Source organism: Pterocles gutturalis, unplaced genomic scaffold (assembly GCF_000699245.1).
Source record: "Pterocles gutturalis isolate BGI_N339 unplaced genomic scaffold, ASM69924v1 scaffold4368, whole genome shotgun sequence".
Taxonomy (NCBI): domain Eukaryota; kingdom Metazoa; phylum Chordata; class Aves; order Pterocliformes; family Pteroclidae; genus Pterocles; species Pterocles gutturalis.
Window position 1 is genome coordinate 7399 of NW_010120251.1, and position 25733 is coordinate 33131.

A 25733-nucleotide genomic window follows, 5' to 3' on the forward strand; every position below is an offset into this window, starting at 1 on the left:
GGCAGGGTGCAGGCACAGCAGCCCAGTCAGGTCAGAGGGGCACTTGAACAACTGTCCTGTCCCAGTGGTCCAAGGCAGATACTGAGGGAGAAGCAGAAGAGCACAAAAATCATGTATGAGGCTTCCCCAGAGTATTTTGCCAGGCTTCCAAGACCTTCTGAGTCAGGTGTAATTTCTGTGTTATTTGGCAGCCCTCAGTTATGTCCATTACCTTGTCCATCCCAGCTTGAACCAGTACAGACCTCCAGCATCCATGCTTTCCTGTGGCAAGAGATGCCACGTTGCAACATGGGGCTGTGCTAGAAAAGGTCTCTTTTTATTAGTTTTGAGCTTACTAGCCTTTTCTGTTACCTCCTAGTTCTTGTATCGTACAAGGCAGAGAATGATCAATCTGTTTTCTCATGCCAGACACAATTTCCAGATCTTTGAGAACATAACATATGATCTTGCAGAACATAAAAACATTAACAGCAGTATCTTTTTTAAAAAGCAATAATTTTGTCAGACCCACATGAGAAGACCCTGTGCTTCTCCTTGTCATCCCTCCAAATATAACTGTAAACTCCCTCCAAATTAAGCCATTCTGTTTGATCTCTGTTGTTTGTTCTGCCTACTTATTTTAATATTTTACATTTTATAATGTCTTGCATCTTCCTTGGCACAAAACCTTTTGTGGCCATTGAAGAATAAGGAGGATGAACTTAGTTTACTAATTGAGTCCTCCAGAAATAGCTGAGAGTAAAAGTAGAGCCCTAAGCCATAGAGGTGGCTTTAGTAAACCTCTGGAAGCATAGACTTTTGCTGGAAAGAAAGTGTAGTGAACGTTGAGAAACTATATATCTAACTTCAGCAAGCTAAGCCAAATATGTTTTAGGAGAGCATCTGTCTAAATTTTAAGTCTGGAAAAGGCATACAGACCTTATAGAAGTCTTCAAGCTTCCCCCAGGTGGATGATTAGCCTAAATATTTAATTTCCTCTTCTAAGAAGAATTAGAGGATTGTAAGCAGTAACTCCAACAACATTATCTCTTCTAGGTGCTCCTCAATAATGGGTCACTTGCAGGCTGCTGTGCCAAGCAGCAATATAGGTATATGGGCCTGATCAGAATTACGGGGGTCCTAGAGGACGGATCTGCGGGCAGCTGGTCACGCCGGTTCTGCAGTGGCTGAAGAGTTGTTTGCCCTTTCTTCCTCCCCAGTTTACAGCTGCTTAGGTATTTTCCCTCCCTTGCATCAGCTCTGGGGCTCATCGTACCTCTTCAAAAGGGACTTGAATTAACTAATACCGCAGAAATGTGGGTTTGTTGAATCCTCCCAAGTATACTTTGATGAGTGTCAGTACTGACACCAGGAGTATTTTGGTGAGTGCTTGTGCAAACACAAGGTAGGTTCAATGCTTGCTGATGAGGAGGCACTGAGACCTGCTTTCAGCAGCAACCAGCTGGGAACTGACTGTGACTGAGGGGACCCCACCTCCATGGACACTTGTCCCATGGATTTAGAAATGTATTAGCATCCTTCTTTTTGTTGCCTCTGTCACTTCCACTCAGATACAAAGTCTTTTTTTTTAACATCCAGTTTCCATTGACTCAGTGACAGTCCGTGTACATTTGAGGTTCTGCCAGCATTTCCTAAAGCCTAATTATCTGCCTTTACGTCTTGGTGTATAAGCCCTGGTGCATTCAGATCCCCTGGCAACTCAATTTCTTGCTAGACTTCAGGAGCTGTCCATTCCCCAGTTATCTCAGGAGCCTCTCTGTGCTTCTGGGTAATTGAACCTCCTAAGCAAAGCTGTCCAGTACCTGTCTGCAGTATTTGAAAAGAGGTCTCCTTTGGCCAGTATTATTAATCTTACCTCAGTTTGACTGGAAATACGTCTTCTTTGATGTATTCTGGGATGACAGTTGTGTTTTTCAGGAGGACACCCTATTGATCTGGGAAATCATTTTGCCAGGAACAAGTGCAGTCATGTGTCTCTTCTTTATAAACCAGGTCCTCCAAAAAGAACATAATAGAAATTCCCTCCAGCCCTTAAGTGCATAAATTTGCTGTCTGTACAATTGAATTTTGTCCTGTTTCTGATATCCAGTCCTGAAGATCATCCAGGTCTTTCCTGTGGGAGTTTTTTTTAAATCTTTTTCTTTGTTCCCCATGCTTTCCAACTTAGCATTATCAGCATATTTAATGAGAGCACTCCTGGTTTTTGTACCTGGGTTATTAATGCAAATACCAAGCAGGGGTTGTAGGGCTGACATGGAAGGGCCCATGCTACCAACCTTGTCCTGCTTGGGGCTCACTCTGGGCAGTCACCAATGCCTGTGTGAGCAAAACAGTCCGTGGCCCTGCTGCCTGTTTAGCCAGGGCGAAGCTCTGGAAAGCCAAGTGGCTGCTGCGCTGGTGCTGCTCTGCTGTCCTTGCACTCCCACAGCAGGTCAGTTTGCCCCTAGCCGAGGTGTTCTGCTGTTGGAAGGAGAAACATTTGGTTTTGCCTCTTCTGCTGCGAAGGTCTGTCTTTGTTACCTCCTGTCCTGTCAGTCAGTGTGCCTGTTGTCATGTTTTCTTTACTGATTCTTCATCTTTTCCAGTTTAATTGCCTTTTAGGTGGGACAATATAAAATCTGTATACAGATTTAATCTCAGTAAAATTTTATGATCTTTGAAAATTTTGGTGACATTTCTGATGTAGATGATTTGCTTGCCTGGAAAATAACTTAGGAGGGAGAGGATTTGACTGGTTTATCATTGAAGTGTTGTATTGGTCTTGTGTGGTGGGGTTTTGGTAGTGGGGGAGTGGGGGGGCTAGAGGGGTGGCTCCTGTGAAAAACTGCTGGAAGCATCCCCGGGTCCAAGTTGGACCCACCTCTGGCCAAGGCTGAGCCAGTCAGCAACGGTGCATCCACCACTGGGATAACACAGTGAAGAGGGGGAAAAAACTGCGGCGAACCTGCAGCGGAGAGAGGAGTGGGATGTGAGAGAGACAACTACACAGAGGCCAAGGTCAGTGAAGAAAGGAGCGGGAGGAGGTGCGCTGGAGCAGAGATTCCCCTGCAGCCTGTGGTGAGGTGGCAGCTGTGCCCCTGTTGCCATGGAGGGTAACGATGGAGCAGAGATCACCTGCAGCCCGGGGAGGACCCCACAGTGGAGCAGGTGGCTGGGCCTGAAGGAGGCCGTGACTCTCGGAAGCCCACGCTGGAGCAGTCTGATCCTGAAGAATTGCAGCCCGTGGGAAGGACTCATGTCAGAGAAGTTAATGGAGGACTGTCTCCTGTGGGAGGGACCCCACGCTGGAGCCAGGAAAGAACATGAGGAGTCCTCCCCCTGAGGAGGAAGGAGCAGCAGAAACAACGTGTGATGAACTGACCACAGCCCCTGTTTCCTGTCCCCCTCAGGGGGAGGAGGTAGAGAAATCGAGAGTGAAGTTGTGCCTGGGAAGAGGGAGAGTTAGAGGGAAGGTGTTTTTAAGATTTGGTTTTATTTCTCATTATCCTACTCTGATTTTATTAGTAGCAAATTGAATTGATTTTTTTTTTCCCCAAGTCGAGTTTTTTTTGCCAGGACCGTAATTGGTGAGTGATCCCTCCCTGTTCTTGTCTTGACCCACGAGCGTTTTGTTGTGTGTTCTCCTCCCCATCCCACTGGGGCAGGGGGGAGGAGTGAGCAAGCAGCTGTGTGGTGCTTAATTTCTGGCTGGGCCTAAACCATGGCAAGTGTCTTGGTAAGCACAGTATGCATTTAACTTATATACATTTGCCTCAGGTCTAATTGTTTTCCTCTTCAGTGTTTGTTCCAAAGCCTTGTGTACTTTTGAGGCTGGGTTTGCCGTTGCCCAGAGCATTTTCCTCTGATGTTGCTAAAGCTGCAGGGCTCCCGGGGAGAGGGACCATGAAGGACAGCCCCAATGGAGGCCTGCCCGGGGAGCCCAAGGACAGAGTGGCACCTGCCGCCTGCATGAACACCTGCACTGGTGTTCATGAGCATACGGTGGTGCAGCTCCTGCGACTGATGGCTTTGCCTACCCATCTAGCGTGATCTTGGGCTCACCGTATTGGTATTGCAAGGTCATTTCATTACAGTGCTATTGTACCCTTTGGAGTGTGCTGGAGGCAGCTGCCATTTTCCCTCAGATGCAGCCTGATGGCGGGGGCGGCTCCAACTGGTTTCTCATCCTTCTGTCTTTTTGTTTTTATTATTTTTTAAAAAAATCACCTGATTTCCTTGCTGTTCTCTTTTAGCAGCGAATAGAAAAGTATCTTGAATTAAAACCATTATTAGTGTCTGGTTTTGAAAACCCCTCAGTTTTTCCTATCCTGCCTTCTGGTAGTAAAAATCAATGGGACCCACGTACTGTGTAATTCCATTGGAGGTGGTTATTTCAGTGATTTTTATGAACATTTTAGGAAGAGTATCCTGGAGGTTTTGCTCTTTTCAAATGCAAATGTTTAATCAGTGCTTGCTGAGAGGGAGTGCAAGAACACATGCGCGAGCTTATAGTTCTTTTTTTCCTCTTCTTGCAGTGACCTGCTGTCTTCTGAATACCTTGAGAGGCATATCGAGCAAGGTGGGAAGACAGTGGAAGTTAAAGTAAGAATTTCCTTTTTATGCTTTGCTTTTTTGATTTGCTTTGGTTTTGATGTTAATACAAACTCACCTATTTTCTTAAACAGAGAGATATCTGATTTTTTAGGTGATTTTTTTTACTCTTCTGAGGCAGGCATGTTTCATGTTTTCTAACTTTTCAGCTTTATAAATAAGACAAATAAAGTTTATTGGCAAATTTAGTACATTAATGTTTGTATCAAAGTGGTATTCGTGAAAAATGTATACATGGTAAATATGATTTACTTTAGATGCTTATTGAAGTAAATCTTTCTGGTTTGGTAGCTAGCGTTTTCTTATTGTACTAAACCTCAAGTTTGTTGTTTTTAATGGGGTTTTTTGTAAGTTTGACAGTAGCAAGATTTACTGTATATTTGTCTGCATACATTATCAGAGTGAGGCAAACACATACATGTTCCATTAAATTGTAAAGACTAATTTCTCAGTCAGCCATGCTCTGCAGTCAAGAAGTCTTGACTCAGATTCAGAGTATGAGTCAAAGCAGAAATAAAGATAATAGCTGATATTAAGAAAAAACAATCCATTTGTCTGCATCAAGGTATATATGCAAGTTAGCTAAGTTAATCTGTCCGAGTCCCATCACTAAATTAGGACAGATCTGTTTCTGATGAGTAAGCCTTAATGAAGCAGGGAATGCTTGAAATCAGTGGCTCTTCTTGGGTAGGTACCATTTAATTGTATGGGAAAGAGACAGGAGGATTGAGCCTTTCAGAGGAAGGGTCATAAAATGTTTTCTGGACAGAACATCTCCCAGTCTCCAGAGTCCGAGAGATTATTTCCACTTTACTTACCTGCCATGTAGGGTCATGGTATACCTTCCGGGATGGCTTTCACTGCCTCGCTTAGTACTCTCAGGTATTCTCAAATACTCTCTTAGTACTGCTTTAAGTAGAGAACCAGCATTGCTCCGTTCACCTTGACACTTGAGATGAACTGAATTGGGAGTGAAAGTATCATGAGGGTGCACTGCAAAGGAGGGACGTTGCTGTTTGGGTGGTGTTTTTCCCTCTCCATGCTGCCTTGCACCTTGTGCACCTGCACCCGTGGGCAGGGGCAAAGGGGTGGTCGAGGTGTGCGGGGGAAGCTCTTCTGGCCCCTCCTCACTCTGCTCCCAGAATTTGGCAAGCAGCAGCCCTACGGAACTGTGTGCCAGTCGAGCGAAATATGTATTTTTGCTTGTTTTGCTGCATCTGAGCATCTGGGATTGGAGGAAAGGGAAGCAGCTGCTGTGACAAAACAAGAGCCTGTTGGCTGCAGTCATAGGCACATTTTCAGACAAGTTCAAGTATCAAAAGATTTTTGGAAGAGTGCAGGCCTTCGAGTATATTTTGATGCCAGACACCTAGTGAAGCTTATTTCAGTACCCACTAGCTGTTTAAAAATAAATCTGGCTCCCTCTGACCAGCTGGTATGTTTCAGAGCACCTGGAAGTGCTCTGGAGAGCCCTGTTTATCCGTTGAACAATTTCTGAAATGCCCAGCAATATCTGTTTTGCCTTTGAGAAACTGAACTCTGGTTTTACATCAAATGTTTTGAAAATCTTACTGCAAATACAAGGATTTTTCATTATGGTGATTTAATAACTTCAATTTCTATGGAAACTGTTTACCATAACTGGTAAAACCACCTTTAAATTGGTACTTACAATATGCAGCACGCAAAACATAATTGTTATACTAGATTTTAGGGACTGTGCATATTGCTTAGATACTTATTTAAAAATAGCTAGTAAAAGGATGCAACTTATAAACAAATCACAAAATATGCACTCTGCTTAACAGCATATTTTTAAGCAGAAGCAGGAGAAGAGGTATTTCAGAAAGGAGCCAGCTTTCTATCAGTTGCTTTGATGGGCTGCTCTTTACCCATCTCTAAGTGATTTGTCTTTGGCTGTAGGCAGACACAGAGGTGGCCTGACAACTTCTCTCATGCTGCTTTGGTGGGAGAAACAGTGACAGAAAGAAAATGTCCATTGGCCATCCACTGCCAGCTGCACGCTTTGAGCAAGGCTGTTCGTACAGCAAAAGGCCATCCTCTGTTCTTGACCTTCTTAGTGACGTAAGGAGAGGTGTATTAAGATATGTATATATTTCCCCCTTGCATTGTTTAGTGCAGGAATATTGCACAAACATGCAAATTGTCAGTGCTGCTGTTGTGCCGTCAGCAATATGGGAGAAGACAGGAGCTTTGAGTCGCTGTGGGAAGGCAGCTGTACATACACTCAACACTTTGGGAATGTTGCAGGCGTGAGTGTGTCCGGGAAGCAGATGCCTGCCTTGTCTCATTATGTGATGTGGAGTTGATAACTGCTTTTACCACTCCTCCCCTACTCCATCCCCTCCGCCCCAGTAAAACTTTGTGTGCTGTACAATACATACAGATCTTCTGCCATTGCTTAGGATGCTTCACAGAGGAGAGGGGTGCAGGGAAAGGGAGAAACATTCACATAATTAAAAATGCCACTTTGAAGGAGCAAAGGGATTTTTATAGGTAGGAGAGTCCTCAGTTTAACGCACCTTTTTATTATGAGGGAGAGTTGAATTACATTTGATTGCTGTGTAATACATTAATACATTGGACCGTTCTGAAGGTGGAATATGTTATACATGTTTTTGCAGGGTGCCAGCACTTAGCAGCTGCAGAAGAGAGGCTTCTCTGTGAGATGTCCTTGTTGAGTTGGCACAGTTAAGCAGCACCTAAGACATTTTAATGAAACTAGCAGCAATGTGCAGTGCTTAAGAAAAATGAAAGGAGGTAGATCTTTGGATGATTCCTGTGTTTCTCTAATACACCCTCTTTACTTTAGATCATGTCTCTTACTGCTAGGAAAGCAGTGGTATTGGCCTAAATTCCCTCTGGTAGCAAAGAGAGTGATCAGTTAGAAAGAAAAACCCTTCATGCATTACGTTTTCCTGATTGTGTCAGTCCAAATCATCCAATGCTCACAGCACATAAATACTCAACTTGTGTATGCTTTATGTTGCTGCAGTATATCTCTGTGTCCTTCTCTCTCTCTCTCTATCTCTCTCTCTCTCTTTTTTTTTTTTTTTGGGTTATCATTCCATCACTGATGCTGCCAGTGAGATGAAAGGCAAAAACCAGCTATAGTGCTGAGTAATACACATTGATGGATTTTTCTCCCTTAGAAGGAACAGCTTATATCTATTCAGTGACATTTTCTCATATCAAATGTTTCAGTTTTCCTCTTTGGAGGGTGTAGAAATAAATGTTTCTGCCCGTATTCCTCCAAAACATTTGACAATTCTATGAGTTCTTAGAAAATTGCTTTATGAAAAAAATTAAGCAATGAAAATAATTTAGATCCCAGTCTCAGAACTTGCACAGGTAGAGTTGTGGTAGATGAATTTTTGATGGCATGTTTAAATATAACTACAAGGAACTGTATTTCATAGGCAATCCTAAAATTCTTAAGTGTGGTGGTGTAAGCACAGTATGCGTATTATGGGCACAATTTTACAGCAAGATTGCTCACAGCATAAAAGAACATTGCTTTGTACTCCTACTTCACAGCATGTTCATAATCACAATAGCGTCGAACAATGTAGATAGAATAATATTAAATGCGAGGTACTTTTTTTCTACTACTTTTTTGTAGTGTTGATGGAGAAGCTTTGGCCAAATTTGCCTTCTGGCTTAAGTTTTTACTGTCCCAAGCTGTGCTGAGCCATATTGCTGGTCCCCATGGTACTCAGCTGCTGCCTGTGCAGCAGCAAGCACAGGCAGGGCAGTGCCTGGTGTCTTCCTTCACACTGCCCGTGGCCGTTCTCTCGAGCTGGGGTGTCCCAGCATGGCCTTGTGCTTTTGTGGTGGCTCTAGCAGAGGTGCCGTCATTGCAGTTTGGGAAACGAGGGTTGTGGGAAAAATGCATTTTAATGCTGTACAGCAAAGCGGAACGCTTAGTTTGCAAAAAATATTCATTATTTCATTTTGTTATGTGTGTTGTTTGGCTAGTGTGTGCAAAATGCCTATTACTCTAGCTTACAGCTATTTTAATGCCTCTACACAAGAGAGGAAAATTATTGTCCTTCATTGCCTTGTGATTATAGTCTTGGCTTGTGTGTGCCGTGATGAGTATTTGAAGGGCTCTTTAAATGCCATTTTAAAGGAAAATAATATGGATGTGAGAAGAAAATTTAAAATCTTGAAGGGTCAGAGAGGGCTGGGGTATTGCTGTTTGTGTTAACTCCCTCCTTCAATTCTGGTCTACTCGAGGAGCTGTTAAGGTACAGTCCCTTGACTGAGGGCGACGTCTGTGTCTGTTGCATCTTAGTGCCTGCATTTGATGAGACCTTATCCTAAGTAGCTTTTCTAACATTTCACTGTATCGCCGCAGGTATGAACTGATCATAAGGCTACAACAATTTGCGGTGCAGCCAGAATAAACATTGAGCCAGAGAGCAGGTCATTTTTGTCATTGACTGGTATGTTTCCAATCTTATAGCAAGGTCCATCCACCAACATCTTCCAGTTTTAAGGGCATGTACTGTCTGAGCTCCGTAGAAGAATCTCTTAATTTCTTCCGCTTTTGATAAGGAACCAAAAAGGAAGGCTTTTCAACTTGCCAGAAAAGTCCATATGCTAAACAGGCTTTCCTGTGAGGGATTATGTTTTCTTCCTGAAAACTGGAGCACCATTCAGCTTGTAGGAAGCAATAGGAGGGGAGCGTGGGGAGGCTCTGCCCTGGGAGGCTGGAGACGGGGGCTGGTGGGGAGCTGTGTGTGCGTGTACCTGGCGCTTGTACAACCTGGTGATGCACCCCTGGGCGGAGAAAAGACACTGAAAAAGAACAAACAATAAATAATGCAGGAATTACGTATGCCTGTTTCTGACAGGGCTTTTTCAGCTATGTCCGGAGACTAGAGAAGCTGTTAGTACCAAAAAAATCACTCCCTTGTTCATTTGAGAGAAGATTTTGAATAAGAGTGCCTGTAATGTCATCAGAGCTCCTCTCCACTACTCCCTCAACAGAGCTCTGCTTGCCTCATGGCAAATTATTAATAAATCTAGGCCATAATCTACTTTTTAGTGACAGCAATAAACTAGCCAAAGAAGAGCTGACAGGCAGTCTGTGAGTCTGACACAGTTTGGCAGGGATTTCCTGCAAGGTTGATCTTCAGACTGCTCTCATCAAATATTTTCATTAGTGACTTAGGTAAAAAAAGGTATGTGCATATTAATGAAATTTGCTAGCAGTACAAACCTGGGTGCACAGGAGGATCAGATGGAGAACTGGTTATCTTTGACCAATGGAATTAATAAAAATGGGATGAAATCAGGTAGAAAATGGCAACTTCTTTCACTTGGCGACTAATTGTAGGCATTTTAGCTGTATGATGGGAGTTCATAAATTGAAAGTTCCACAAGAAGGAGAAGATCAGAGTGTGGTAGTGGAACAGGGAACAACTGTATGGTTCATACCTTACAGGATGCTGCCATTGCAAAGGGAACTGTGGTCCCAGAGTATACTGGTCAATTACTTCCTGTAGATTTTGGCTAGAATTAATGTTACTGTATGTGCCCTGATTAAGAGCTGACAACATTTTTATATTTCTGTGTGTTTGCAGTTACTCTGGATATTGTTTTTTTCAGCAGTGTCGTGCTGCCACACTGAGTTGATAAGCATTGAGGAATATCTCACTTTTCTGTTTTAGCACTGTTTGAATTATAGAGGCAATTCCTTTGGGGTTCAATAGAACCTAGTATCCTCTGTGGCGTACCAGGGCAAGATAATCAGCCATTGTATAGAATGCATTTGCCTGACCAAATGGTCCTGCAGGCTGGAGTTTTTAATGTATATTTGCATTAACTTTTTTTTACATCTATTTCTCTCCCTGCTATTATTAGCTTACTTTCTACATACATTCTGCTGCCGAGAAGGAGGAAATTAAAAGTGTCAGCTTTCAGTATTAGGAGTCCTTCCCAGGCCATGTTTTTGAATATACTACACTAGAAGGAATCTCGGATTGTGACTCATATAGGATCTTGCAGGTTTAATTATTTTGTCTTCCTTTTCTTTGCAACATAAAATAATAAATTCAGTGCTAGTCCTGGAGGGAAAAAAAAATGACAGAAAGTGGAAGCCATCAAGAGCTTAAAATGTACATCCCATTGCAGATGTGGGCCCCGGTGATGAAGTCCTGGTTCTGCTGAAGTGAGATGTATGACTTTGTGACCATCAGGAGGCACCTCTTGAGTACTCTCTGCTGTGGTTTTCATGTGCCCCAAAGGGAAGGCAGCAGTTCAATGCCTGAATTTTCAGAAAAGTCCTGCCAGACTTTGTGCACCTCATGAGTTACTTTCCAAGAACTACAACATACAGCATACACAGGCAGAGAGTGTGCGTAAACTTAGGCCCTGCAAAGACTGAGTATAGCTAAGATAAATTAACTACTGCTATAGCATTAAAGAACATTAAATCCCTTTGTAGATGCTCTTATTAAAAAATAAAAGTGTCTTTTTGGGTTTAACTGAATCCCTTTGAGGGGGAATTAAGCTAAGTAAACTGAAGCTGCTGTACTTCTGAAAGAGTGCTTCCATGTAAGACTTCAGCATGCTTTAGCTTGACACCTTTGCTTACTTGATCTTGACTTCTGTAAATAGTTTTGCCTGGACAGTTCTATTGTTCTCTATGGATACTGAACTTGCACCATATTTTATACAGCAGGTTAATGTTTCTAGACACAGTCTCAAGCTCTGTGAACTCTCACTTAAAAATTAAGTTTCTGTCATTCAGATGTAATGAGCCAATAAGGAAATCTAATTAGTATTTTTGTCCATTTTACTCAGAAGTTTATCTTCTTCTGACTGGTATATCTGTAGGTCTGTGCTAACATCTCATCTTCTGTGTTGTGTTTATAGTAATCTTGTACATTCATGTTTATAACTTGGCTTCAGACTCAGGGCTGGCTGATGAACTGATGTGACAGATCCTTATGGATAGATTATAAAGAATTTTCATATGGTCCCTTACAACATTTGCTCCCTTTTTCCTGCAGGAACAGGGCAAAATGACAGTCGTTAAAATGACTTGTATACTGTGACTCAGAGACACTAGACACTGCTCCAAGAGCCAACCTAAAGATAACAGAGTAGTCAGGAAGAGGTGACCAACCCTGTTCTCCTCTGCCTCATCTTCATCTGGCAGCTGATAAGTAAAATAATTTTCTCTAACACCAAGGTTAGGCAAGGCAAGAGGCTGTTTCCCAAGCAGATGCCAAGGCAGCTCCCAGACCAGATGGCGTTGCGCTGGCATGAGCTCTTTGTCCACACCCTGCAGCTATGTTCATGGAGCATCTTCACTCGTAGCTATTAGGCCGTAAACACGAGCCTCATTTGGCCTCAGAACCAGGAAGCTGGGCTGATAGCACACACCATCTGCTGAAAGCTCCTACCGTGAGTCACCAATGGCAATTGGAGCGAGTAGCCTATGTGCAGGATCCTGTCACGTACACATGTGTATATGTTTTTTAAGAGTGCTGCCAACAATCTTTAAACATGGACATTTTGTGGAGAAGCCTTAGAGGCGGTGATGCTTTATCCCAAGTTTGGAATCCATATTTCTCATTTCAGAATCTGAAATATTGTTATAACCTAATGTCACTACAGTACGTCAGCTCTGAGTTGCCTGAGTACATGTGATAGCTGTCCTCCTGCAAAGGGAGGGCACTGTTCACATTTCCAGAACAGTTGACTTTCAGGAGCCTACAGTACACTGTAGCGAAGTCCAGAGCCCTACTCTGCAAAGAGGCTGTGCCGGAGTCCCTAGAGTTGTTAGTGAGTTATGTAAGGGCTGAGCCCAGGGCTCTGCTGCAGGACAGCAGAGCCCCACCAGCCAGACCCTCTCCTTTATTGATGCACATGTCAATTAAAAGAGATTTTCTCTTGATGCAGTTACACAAGCCAAAGTGCCATTTTGAATTCTCTGTTTACAAATAGAAATCCAACTATAGCAAGTCATTTTCTGCCACAGAAGTCAGCAAGAGGGTGTGCATTTTCTTCTGTTGCTCTTTCTCCTGCCATCTTAGTTGTCACTGGGCCAAAACTTGTGCAAGCATCAATGATTTGTAGATAGATGAAAGTGGTTACTAAGGAATCAGTTTTAAAACTAGTGACCTCAGGATGGGTAACTCTTTAGAAGGCTAATTGTTATTTGGCACTTCACAGACCGGTGTCTTGGTCATTAGATGGCCTTTTGGGAGCTTTCTGCTGCAAGGCAAGAGGGAGCTGTGTTAGCAGGATCTGAACTAGACCAGCAATCTCCTTTCCTTTGGATTAATGAGTGTTAAAATAGGAAGAAGGGAGTTATTAATTCTAGGGTCAGTGCCTGAGTGTAGCATGAGTTTTAATGGCAAGCACCTCTCCTAATTGCAGAAAATTGCTCACTTGGAAGATCTGATGTTGGGTGTTACTTGAAAGCAAATGAGTGTGCATCCTTAATTTTCTTCCCCTGGGAAGGTCATAGTGTCTCTGAAGTGAATAACAAACTGCCAGTGTATGGTAAGCAGATGCTTTCTTCACTGAGACTGCAAGAGAAGAGCGAAATGGCAGCATCACTGTCTGTCCTGGCTGTTCTTTACTTATTTAACCTCTTCATTGTGGAATATCCGTTAATGTGTTTTTCTTGCCTTTCGTGTTTACTCAGCAGCTGGTGCCTCTGTGGGCAGAGACAAACTATCTTAAAGGATAGCAATGGGGACAGATTTTACTTGCATTGTTAATATCTCTGCCTTCTCATTTTTTAGTATCTTTGCCACACTACCTATGAGGACAGGCTGCAAGGAAACTTGGACTGACATGGGCAAAAAGGGCTGCATGCTGGTTGGTGAGGAGCTGTAGCAGTTCACAGGGCAAGATATCCCTAATTCAGGATTTTGCTATAATTATCCAACTTAAGCACCAAGATTAAGTCATAAACTGACCACTGTCACAGTGATTCATTTGTTGTAATTGATCCTGGGGTCATTCTACATTTTTTTTTTGTAGGATGTTATTAAATTTTCAGCTACCCAAATCGATAGACTTCTTATTAAACATCTGTACGTTTTGTATTGCTCTTGTAAGTCACTGGTAAGGCTGAGAGGTTTCATGATGGAAGGAGAGCTTACTGAACCGAGGAAATGGACAACTGCATGTCATGGGTATTGGCGGAAGATTTGCCTTGCATCATGCTAACCACAGCATGAAGAGTGGCTGTGTACCTTCTGGAGGCAAAAATGTTAAACTTCTCTCTGCTGTAGCAGTAGACTGCCTTTGGATACGGCGTGAGTGTATGCGTGTGTCTGTGTTGCAGGCCTGTGTCACAGGCATTGTCACCAGGTTGACATTATCTCATAAGAGTTTATATTTAGCCCAATATTCTCCCAGCCTGTATGCTGGCCAGGTTCAGTTGTAGAGCAGAAAGGGGTGAATGTGCTGCTCGCACTGATGCCTGGCATATGTTAGAAGAACAGTGTTACTTCCTCTTCATCTGAACATTAAAATGTTCCCCAGGAGCTGACAAAGGCTGATCTGGAGGTTTGATTTGCTGAGCTGGGCAATTATTGCCTGCTTGTGAGAGAGCAGAGAGGGGCTGTAATAGCTACAGGAAGCCAATAGCTCTTTCTTCACAAAAACCCCTTGATGCTCAGGACTGAACTGTTGTTGGTAATGCTGATAATTTCAGCTCTTGGCTGAAGTCTTAATTCTCATATGGGACCAGAATATTCTTAGGAAATAAATTAAATGGAAACATTTTTTTCAGCTCCTGTCACACTGCTACAGATACCAACAAAGAAGAGAGACAATCCCAGTCTTCAGTGTGTGTTTCTGAGAGCAGAGTAAAAGCAAATGGATGTGATGATTACGTTTAGTCTTTTGGTGGTCTTAGGTCTCCCATATACTGTGATTCTTCCTGTAATACAGTGTATTTTATTACAGCAACTGCTATAAAGGAGCTTTAGTACCTGTCAAAACCCCCAAGATTTCAGCCTCTGCACTGCAGGGAGTCAAAGTCAGTAAACTTTTTGTCCAAAATTACATGTGCTCTAAAGAAAATGTGCACCTGTAGAGTCCTCTCAGTTGTCCTGACTCTCAGTACAGAACCAGTCCCAGACTTTGTAGCTTTAAGTGCTTCCCTCTTCACAGGTTTTGTGAGCTGTTGAAAATGAGTCTCCCCAAAGTACAATATCCAGTTTTCACCCTCCCCACTATGTGCCATGTGTTACTGGCATGTTTTAGTCTGTTTGAGACACTGTTAAGGAGTGCTGAGCAGTCACTCTTCCCAGAGCCATTCCAGTGCTAGTGCCATCTGTTGCACTGCATCGTTTCCTTGCTGAGATTATACCAATCCTCAGAATTTCATTTATGAGTATCCTGACAGCAGGATTTCTTACACTGAAGGGTTCTCTTTAAAAAGAAAGAGCACACCACTAGTGCATCAAGTACTTGAAAAAAGCTGTTTTTGTTTAAACCCCTTAAATTTTATCAACTGGTTTGAGGTGACTTAAATTATGTTGATAGAAACAGAAGTCCATGTGTAAAAAATATCCCCCAGGTGTTCGCATGTAGAAATAAGTGTTTTGTAGTGGTAAGAATTGGTCCCCAAGACTGAGATCAGAGTTACATTTCTGTCTGCACTTCACTTACCATGAACTTCAGTAGATCAATGGGTTGATTTGATTTTAACAGAATAGAATCTGTGTGTCGAACCTGTGTTTTCCAGAGGCAAGAATTTAGAGCTGGTTTTCTTGTATTTTTATTTTCTAGATCTGTATGCATAAAAATTTGTTCATGGATTTATTATGGAATAAATTAGTTTGAAGGTACTATAATGGGACGTTTGTTTCATTCTGATTAAGAAGATCAAAACATACTTTTGAGCCATAAACTTGGATTCTTGTATGAAAAAGTGTTCCTTCTGGTTACAAAGATACGGTTTTGCAAACCAAGAGAGCCTGAGATTCTACTTCTGGTACATATTAACTACATTTTCCGAGAATGAATCAGTTTGCCTAATTACTCCAAAATCCGTCCACAGCTAGAACTCTGTACAACTCCCTACTGATAAGTCTTTTCAATATTATTCCCGTATTCATGTACTTACTCCAGTTGTATCTTTTACAGGAATACTACTGCAAGAGTTCTGTTTAGAGAATATTTATTACTCATAAGGTTTTAGCTGATCCATATAGTTTGATTGATAGTTTTGTTATTAGCTCACTAGAGTGTCTCTTTGTTTACTTTTTATTCATATATTCTGGAAAGACCTGAAAGCCTTCAGCAGTACTGTGAACCTGTATTGGGGAACATCCTACAGAATGAAAAAAATAAAATCTCAAATGAAGAGAGATTAGAGTAACTAAGATATAGGAAGCAAGTAGGTGTAAAAAAGCAGAATAAAATAGAGAAAATGAGCCAAGGTTTCAGGAAAAATAAAGTAAGATGTAGGTCTGTCTAAAATCCGATGTAACTTACGATGTTGGTGGCTAAAATGCATTTGAGTGCAAAGCAGAAACAAACCATCTTCTTTTCACTTGTACTCCATCGGATCCCAAACGCTTGATGGTCCCAAGAAATGCTGGTCCAAGGGCGATGGGGTGTACATCTCCTGCCAGATGCCCTGCTGTAGCCTGGTGCAGAGGGTCAGCCTCTGGGCTTCTGACGGACGTGAGCCAAGTAAACATCATCACGGCCTGTCAAACATGACCTGCATGGCACCAGTAGCGTTTTCCTGCACACATCTTAGTAGAGAGGTGCTTGTGGTGGGTGACAACGATGGTCACTCTGCAGGTCAGTTAGGTGGAGGTGTTCTGTATCTGTGCCAGATACACAGCGAAAAAGAGGCTGAGGTGGATACGCAGTTGGAGGTGGCTGCTCAAACTGCAGCAAGTGGAAGGGAGAAGTGCTAGGTAGAAGAGAGGAGATAACCAGATTGAATGAAATTGGGGAAAAATAAAAGTAGCACTTTTAATGGAAGATATGCCACAGGGATTCCCCTCACAGAGTGAAGAAACAAGCCTGCCAAATAGGGTCAGACTTGTAGTCTGTTGAATCAGGTGTTGCATTTCTCTGTAGCACTGCTGTTGCTGGTCATGGCACCTGTGAGCTGCCTGCAGGTGCACTTCACTGGGTGCTTTGGGGTCCAGCAGCAGCACAGCATGTATGAATGCTCCATAGAAGATTTTGAGAAGGAACTAATGATTTCCAGTGGCCAGGTTGAGATCAGATCTCTTTCCACAGCCCGGCCGTGACAAACAGGCTCCTATACTCTTAAGGAGAGCACCTTCTTAAAAACAGAGACACCCATACTTCATAGTTGCTTTCAAAAATAGTTTCCACGCCTTGTAGAAAACAGAACACGATTTCCTGATCAAAACACAAAACTACTGACATATTCTGTGTTTTCTTGCCTTTTGGTTGATGTTGGTCACTATTTTTTCCATATATGAAACATAAAATCCAAGAGTATTTCATGTCAGATATCTAAAATGACTGTGCTGTGCATCATGCAAGTGACTGCCGGCTTCTGAAAAAGCAGTAGTTGTAATGCCCTTCCCTCCCTGAAGTAAAGGGACATAAATATTTGCATGGCTGGGTACATTAGGCTAGGTAGATTATTTATACGTTTGCTGGTAGGGAATAGTAAAATGTTTCTATGTAAAAAACCAAAACCAACCGAACAAAAAAAACCTACAATGAAAATCTTAATAGTTCTTTAAGTAATGATAGTGCGATGATATGACATAGCTGAATTTGGCAAGGCACTAGTAGGTAAGTTCTTTTGCAGGGTAGAGTGGCAGTGAGAATTTAAGGGATGTTTGAATTGGTTTTCTAATTTTGCCTACAAATATTGACATTGTGCAATACTGAATACATTTAGTGTGTGCAGTAGGGCTTACTTTGCTATCAGTGCGAGTTCTGTGAAACTAAGGGGGGGATTTTTTGAGTAAGGTCTGCTAGATTTTATTTGAAAGGTGTATATTTTATTTGCAGAAGAGAAGAAGAAAATATTAATTTTGTGTGTATTCCTTTACTGCTTTGTTATACTTAAAGTTTCCATTAGTTTTGGAGCACTAACGAGCACTTCTGATACATTATCTTTTTAAATCAAGTATTATTATTATCTGGTTAGCCTGCCTTTCTCCTCCGAAACAGGAAATTGCCAGACTGTCAGAGCAGAGTTCATCTTGTCCAATGTAGCCATGTGCAGACCAATTGTTGAGTCTGAGCCCACTATTTCCAACTCTTTTCCTTATCAGTGAAGAAAGATGAGCACTTCTGGAGAAATTTGTGTCTGAAATCTGTCTCAGGATGACAAGGTTTTCACACTGAAAATATCCATCTCCATTTGGTGTAGAGAGAGCCAATATGATGATGTTTGTCTAGGTACCAAACCGTGGCTAAAAGGAGATAGGACAAACACCCTTGTGAGTGGTAGTCAATTCTTGGTGCCATGTCAGTGGGCTGGCAATGTAGTTGTGAAAAAGCAGTGTTTGACATGATGGAGTGTGATACTGTGGGACATCCTGTTGATTTACAGTCTATATTTCCAATTTCAGGGAGGAGAACATTGCTATTATCAGGGACAAATTCGAGGAAATCCTGTATCATTTGTTGCCTTGTCAACATGCCATGGATTACAGTAAGTCTGCTGTTTTCTTTTTACTGGTCTTTGCTTATTAGTCTTTTCAGCAAAATAGAGCTGTTTATAGTAAAATAAGTGCTATTTGTTTTCCTACTAGTTCGTCACCAATGTTAAGTACTCTAAAATCATTAGAAAAAGATGTTTTAATTTGAACCTTGCAAAAGCTTTGCTTGTTTGTTTTCAGAATTCCTTGACAAAGCATACAAGTTCGTGTTCTTTTTTTTTCAAACTGAGGATATATGACAGTGGCCAGGTATTGTTTTAAGGTAATTTATTGTAGAGATAGAAAAGTAGCTGAAAACACCCTATTCTACAAGTATAAAAAACACTGCCAATATTGATGTGAACCGTTTGGAAATTGTGTTCTTTTCTTGTTGCTATTGTTTCTTGACGTATTTTATCTTGCTTTTATAGTCTCTTGCAAAGGAAAGTGTCAGTTTAGATTTTCTCTTGTCGTATCCATTTTCTTAGTGGAATTGCTGGCCTTAAGCTGTGTGCATGGGATAATCATAGAATCATAGAATGGTTTGGTTTGGAAGGGACCTCAAAGATCTTCTATTTCCTACCTCCCTGCTATGGGCAGGGACACCTCCCACTACACGAGTTGGCTCAACGCCTCATCCAGCCTGGCCTTGAACACCTCCAGGGATGGGACATCCACAGCTTCTCTGGGCAACCTGTTCCAGTGCCTCGCCACCCTCACAGTATAGAATTTCTTCCTAATATCTAGTCTAAATCTGTCCTCTTCCAGTTTAAATCCATTATCCCTCATCCTGTTGCTGCATGCTCTTGTAAAAAGTCCCAGTTTCTCCTGTAGGCCCCCTTCAGGTATTGGAAGGCTGCTATAAGGTCCTTCCGGAGCCTTCTCTTCTCCAGGCTGAACAACCGCAACTCTCTCAGTCTGTCCTCATCGGGGAGATGTTCCAGCCCTCTGATCATCTTCATGGCCCTCTTCTGGACCTGCTCCAACAGCTCGACATCCTTCTTGCGTTGGGGGACCCAGACCTGGATGCAGTACTCCAGGTGGGGTCTCACAAGAGCAGAGCAGAGGTGAACAACCACCTCCCTCGACCTCCTGACCACACTTCTCTTGATGCAGCCCAGGATCCGGCTGGCCTTCTGGGCCGCGATTGCACACTGCCAGCTCATGTTCAGTTTTTGTTCTACTGACACCCTCAAACCCTTCTCCTCAGGGTTGCACTCAAGCCATTCTCCACCCAGCCTGTACTTGTGCTTGGGATTGCCTCGACCCATGTGCAGGACCCTGCACTTGGCCTTGTTGAACTTCGTGAGGTTGGCATGGGCCTACCTCTCAAGCCTGTCCAGGTTCCTCTGGATGGCATCCTTTTCCTCTGGCGTGTCGACTGCACCACACAGCTTGGTGTCATCAGCAAACTTGCTGAGGGTGCACTCAATCCCGTTGTCCATGATGCTGACAAAGATGTTGAATAGTACTGGTCCCAGTACTGATCCCTGAAGAACCTACTCGTCACCGGTCTCCACTTGGACATTGAGCCATTGACCGCAGCTCTCTGAGTGCGACCACCCAGCCAATTCCTTATCCAGCAGGTGGTCCATTCATCAAATCCATATTTTTCCAATTTGGCCACCATGATGTTATGTGGGACAGTGTCAAACTCTTTGCAGAAGTCCAGCTAGATTACATCAGTTTCTCTTTCTTTGTCCATTGATATTGTAACTCCATCATAAAAGGCCACCAGGTTTGTCAGGCATGATTTGCCCTTGGTGAAGCCATGCTGGTTACCAATCAATAGGAATATTATGTATATAGTATGTTATGTATATTAGTATATAGGAGTAAAGGCCACCAGGTTGTCAGACACTATTTGCCAATGGTAAAGCCATGCTGGTTACCAATCACCTCTCATTCATTTTTTCTGTGCCTTAGTAGAGCCTTCAGGAGGATTTGCTCCATGATCATGCCAGGTACAGAGGTGATACTGACTGGCCTGTAGTTCTCCGGGTCTTCTTTTTTCCCCTTCTTGAAGATGGGGATTATGTTTCCCCTTTTCCAGTCAGTGGGAACTTCACCAGACTGCCATGACCTTTCAAATATGATGGTTAACGGCTTGGCAGCTTCATCCACCAGTTCCCTCAGGACCTGTGGATGGATCTTATCAAGTCCCATGGACTTGTGCACCTTCAGGTTCTTTAGATGGTCTCGAACATGATCTTCACTTACGGTGGGCGGATCTTCCTTCGCCCAGTTCTTACCTTCCCTTTCTGCATCTTGGGCGGTGCGGCGAAGAAGTCACTGAGCACCTCAGCCTTCTCCATATCGCCTGTGGCCAGGTCTCGTTTCCTTCCGGAGAGGGCCCACATCTTCCCTAGTCTTCCTTTTATCACTGATGTACTTGTAGATGTTCTTCTTATTCCCCTTTATGTCCCTGGCTTGATTTAATTCTATCTGGGCTTTAGCTTTCCTGACCTGATCCCTGGCTGCTCAGACAGCCTCTTTGTATACCTCCCAGGTAACCCGTTCTTGCTTCCACTCCCTGTATATTTTCTTTTTGTGCCAGAGTAAGTCCAGGACCTCCTTGATTTAGTCAAATCTTGGAAAATATGGAAGAAAGGATATAAAATTGTGCAATAATAATTTTGTTTGATGTACATAGTTTTACTGATAATATAATTAAAGTGTCTGTCATCTGAAGGTTACATGGAGCTGTGTGTTGATTGTACAGCTTTTGAAACTGTCTACTTTTGGCACTATTGAAAGATGATAAGCAGGTTTTCAGAGCAACCAAGTAACTTCAGTGTCTGTTGAATCTGGGAATTACGGGACCTCAGCGCTTTCAATACTGAGATCAGCGTGAAAAGTGATGGCAGCAAGTGAGCCTGTGTGGAGATTACCTGAGCTTTGCCTTTTTCTGAGGAAGCAGGGCTTAGCTGGTGGAAATCTTCAGCTTATTGTCTGTCTCCAACTATTCTGTAGTTATGGGACACATAAGTACATGTATTTAAGTAGTGTCTTTCTTTTGTATTTGTATATTCTTTGTTAGGAAGGGGGAGAATGCATGCAGAAGTCCTGTCATCCTTGCCCTTGTCTGATTTACAGCTGTGTTTATCTCTTTTATGATCAAGGTTGAGCAGCTCAAGAAACCTGAGCCCAGATTCGGTATGAACAGTGAGCCTAAAAATAGTAGCATCCTAATGCATCCTGAGTACTGCATGGCTTCCATTAGCAGTGATCCATTAGGTCTTGGCCCCTGCTGACTCCTAGGAGAAAAAGCAGAAAGGAAGGAGACCCTGCATATGTCCTTCCTGCCCTCCTTTTGTGAGTTCGTTCTTAAGACTGACCCTACTGCTGCTCTGTATTCTCAAATTGCCTGATACTCAAATAAGTCCCTTCTATACACAGTTATATGTTGAAAGATGAAAGATGCATTTTTCCCCTATATAATTCAGCTCTCCCTTGAGAGGTATCTTTTTTTTTTTTTTTCCCTTTTCCTGATACAATGACGTTTCAGCAGAGTTATCCTTCACACAAGATGCAATATGAAGCTTACTATAGCAGGGCAGTAGTTCCAGCATCTAGTATGAGAAAGTAATGTTTTCCTGAGCTGTATTAAACTCCCATTCTCTGACACTGTATTTCCATCATTACAGCTAGCTCCGCCACAGTCGATTTTAAATCCTAACTAATTACTAGAAACTCACAGTGGCAATCAGAGCTCCTTAGCTCCAACCAGAGTTCAGAGCAGTTCGCTGGAATAAGGGGAGCTGGGGAAAGCTATTTTTTAATAAGGTCTGCAGGGCAGGAGCTTTGCTTTCATGAGTTTTAGGAAGTGTGGGAGGCAGAACAGATGTCTTTAATAGAATAACAAGCTTCATATTCCCAAAGTTCCTGCTAGTCTCCTCTCTTACTTATTAGTACCCCTAGATCTTGACCAGTAACAGCAAAATTTTTCATACATGTGTGAAAATGTTGTGTTTTTTTAATAATAAGTTCTTCTGTTGGTAATGTCTGTGTTTTGGTCTTCCTTTTATTAGTTAAATTAATTGGATGACTGACTGATAGGATACTTAGAATAATTAATTTTTTCTCTTCTTAATGACTTTGCTAATGAAAAATGTATCTGTCCAACATTAACTCTCAATGAGACATTTTGTTTGGATTTTTTTTTTTTTTCTGTGGGATATGCAGTAACCACAGTTTCCTATGAGTTAGCACAAAAAACTTTGAATGCAAAACACACCAGTTGCTGGGATATAAATACGCTATAGTCAGGCACGACGCAGTCCTGTGTTTCAAGGCAAGTCACACAGACACCCGGTTGGTCTATGGTTTTGCTGCCCACTGGTGGTGAATACAAAAACTTCTGTTTTTACTGCAATTGAGACTTTCACGATTACAAATTTGTTTGTTTGAAGACTATACATAATCAAAATTCAGGTTTTGAAATGGCCCATGCTTTGCTATTGCTTTCTCTCTAACACATCCATGAGTGTGTGATTTGTTCACAGAGCACTGGACTATTGAAGTCAGTCAGAAGAGAGCCATGAATACTTTGAGTGGGCAAGTCACATCTGTAGGTCAGCTGTGACTATTATTCTTGTCACTGTTGAGTGACTTGATCAGAGGTCAGTGCTGCTGAGTGTAACAGTTGCACGAGAAGCCATTTGCTGATAGCTCCTTGTCTTGCAGACTGTGCTCAAGTAAAATTGCAATTAGAGGGAAGGAAGTATTGCCTGATTAAGAGCTGCAGGATGTTCCCAAATCTCATCTTATTCCCAGAAAAGAAGCTTCAGCAGGTGCTAGAATATTTATCTTAAGCTGTCTAGACGGTATTTATTTCTAAAGAATAGGCACAAGTAATTTGAAAGGTGAAACAGCTTTAAATTGTAGATCTACTCATGATCACACTTGATGTATATTATACAGTCAGTAACCCAAGCTACTTCTGTGAATGCTGCATGGTTAACCCTGTAGGTGAATGATATTAAGAGAAGCATCAATAGTTGTAATGTCTTACAAGCTTAATGTATGTTTATGTTTTTTAATAGTCAGGAACAGAATGACAGTATTTTACTTACTGCATCTGGTCCTGTGCAGAACCAAAATAAATTTTGCTGATTAAAAAAAAAAAAAAAGCTGCATAACAAAAAAGAAAAATATCTGGTTTTGTTGTATATAATTCTGGTGGTATTTTTTTTTAATGCCTAAAAGTTTGCTGAAGAGTAATGTAAATAAATAATCTTGATTTCATGCCACTGTTGTGTACTATGTGCCAATTTTGAACTTACAGGTCATGTTTATGGCCAAGCTTGAAGCCCATAGTAGTGGCACTTTGTGAAGGACATGCTGGTACACCCTAATCCCAACCTTGCTTGTATGTCACTGCAATAAAGGCAAAATTATTTTAAAAAAAAATGCTGATTTTGTTGAAGGTGAGAATGGCAGTGATACAAGACATGCCCTTTGGTTTTATGCTCTTACAGAGTAATGTCTGTTTCAACACTTTCTTTTAAGGTACAATTCAGTCACACTTGTGCATCCTGGATTATGCTAAAGCCTAAACCTTAGTACACTCTTTACCTTAGTAAACTTAAGGTAACACTTACTAGAAAACATCCTTGCAGAAAGGAACCCCGCCTTTGGTGGACATTTGAGTGGTAATACAAACTCATCTGGTGTAACTGTCACGGACTATCTTCATCCATTTAGAGACCCTTAACACTGCAGTGTGTTCTTCATTTAGAGTTGAACTGTGTGTTGTAATTTAATATGGAAAATTGGTGATTGTGTGTGGGCAAGCAAAGTGGCAGATTTTCTGAGATACATAGCAGTGTGCATATCATGAATGACCTTCAGATTTCTGTGGTTGAGAAAATTTTATGCCATTAAGAAAGAGACCGTGAGTACTTTGCCAGAACCATGGGTAAGGTAGAAGGCGTGTTCCTCTCTATCTCTTTTTACCGCCACCCATTGGAAGCCTGTGTGATAGGGTTTCCTATCTCCTTATCATGAGCATCATATGATATCCATATTGATATGATAAAGCATATAGCCATTAATGTTTCTTAGAAATATAAACTTAAACTAACTGTATTTGAAAAGACAATCTGTCATAATTATTATTGCTGAAGTGCCCAAAATGGCCCTCTATGCCTAAAAGAGCCTGTTATGCCATTTGTACTTGGTACTATATGAGATTACTGAGGAAAGAGTTAATCGAAACCATTAAGAACTAAGGATCAATTCAATTTAATAATACTTTTATTTGAGAGAAAGCTGTGTGCATGTTCCAAATCCGCATGTTCCTAAAAACAGGCCCCTTATTAATCTGTTGCAAGTAGATCTCTCTTGAATGGGAGTGAGGGCTCTGAACTGGCTTTTCAGCTAGCTAAATTAGCCATTTTTTGTGGTGTTTATGTGTTGTAGAGGAACTTTGGGGGAGAAAGAAGAATCTGTATCACTGCAGGAGAGAATATCTTTCTTTCTGAAGCAAAGAAACAAAAAAATGACTCAGAATTATGTTCAGTTTCTGAAACAATTTTTAACTGCTTCTTTTTCTAAATATTTAATTTTAAAAATATATGAACTCCTTAAACTTACTTCCATTTTGCACTAGTATTTGTTCATTAAATCACTATTTACATTTCCTGCTCTTGACAGTGGTATGTTCTATGATGGAAATCATACTTACCTTATTGAGCCAGATGAAAACTACACTTCAGATGTAAGTAGTCCTGCTGTCTTGTTTGTTGAATACAGACTTTCATGGGTACAGGGTAGGTGTAAGGCTCTGGGACCAAAAGATCGTACCCTAATTTTCAACTCCTTTACCTCATATGTGAGTCCCCATCATCACAGACAAAAGTATACCTCCAAAAATTAGGCAGTTGTATACGTATATGTGTGTACTCCATAACAGTTGGATGTAGAGCGCTGCAGTACCAGAGGGTGATGAGCATCCCTTGGAGCCAGCAGGAGAAGCCTGTGAGTGCCCTCTCCCCTTCTCTGTCACTTCTCGCTCTGGATTCATTATATCCCTCACCTCCTGGTTCGGCCTGGACTGCAGTTCAGTGGCTCACGTGACTTCCACTGATGTTCCGTGGACAACTCTCTTAAGTCTAACTCTAAGTGTGCTCAGCCACTCCATTTGATGTACTTAGATATTTCAAACAAAAGATGATTAACTGTGGCATTAGCGATCACATCTCAGTTGGGAAAAAGGAGAAGAGTGTAGAGTAATGGTGCCTTACAACTTGTTCGTTTACTAGTATAGGTGTTGGATAACAAGGACCTTTGGAACTGTCTAATGCTCATGAGATGGTTTAGTTTATCCAGGTTTAATACATGCGGTTGTTTACTATTTCAGGATGACTTCAATTTCCACTCTGTTTACAAATCCAAGTTGTTTGAGTTTCCTTCGGATGACCTGCCATCTGGTATGATTTTTAATATTTATGACTTATTGACTTGTTTTAGTCTAAGGCCAAATTTCTT

The 25733-nt window shown here is 41.9% G+C and overlaps 1 protein-coding gene across 1 annotated transcript in view; it reads left to right on the plus strand.

The window, feature by feature from the left end:
- Positions 1-3882: 3882 nt before the first annotated feature.
- Positions 3883-25733, plus strand: part of ADAM22 (ADAM metallopeptidase domain 22) — a 49152-nt gene continuing 27301 nt past the window's right edge. Inside the window, exons 1-5 of the mRNA XM_010076819.1 lie at positions 3883-4025; positions 4515-4581; positions 18174-18256; positions 24900-24963; positions 25606-25675. Of these exons, the coding sequence (XP_010075121.1) occupies positions 3883-4025; positions 4515-4581; positions 18174-18256; positions 24900-24963; positions 25606-25675 (427 nt within the window). The remainder of the gene's footprint in view (positions 4026-4514; positions 4582-18173; positions 18257-24899; positions 24964-25605; positions 25676-25733) is intronic.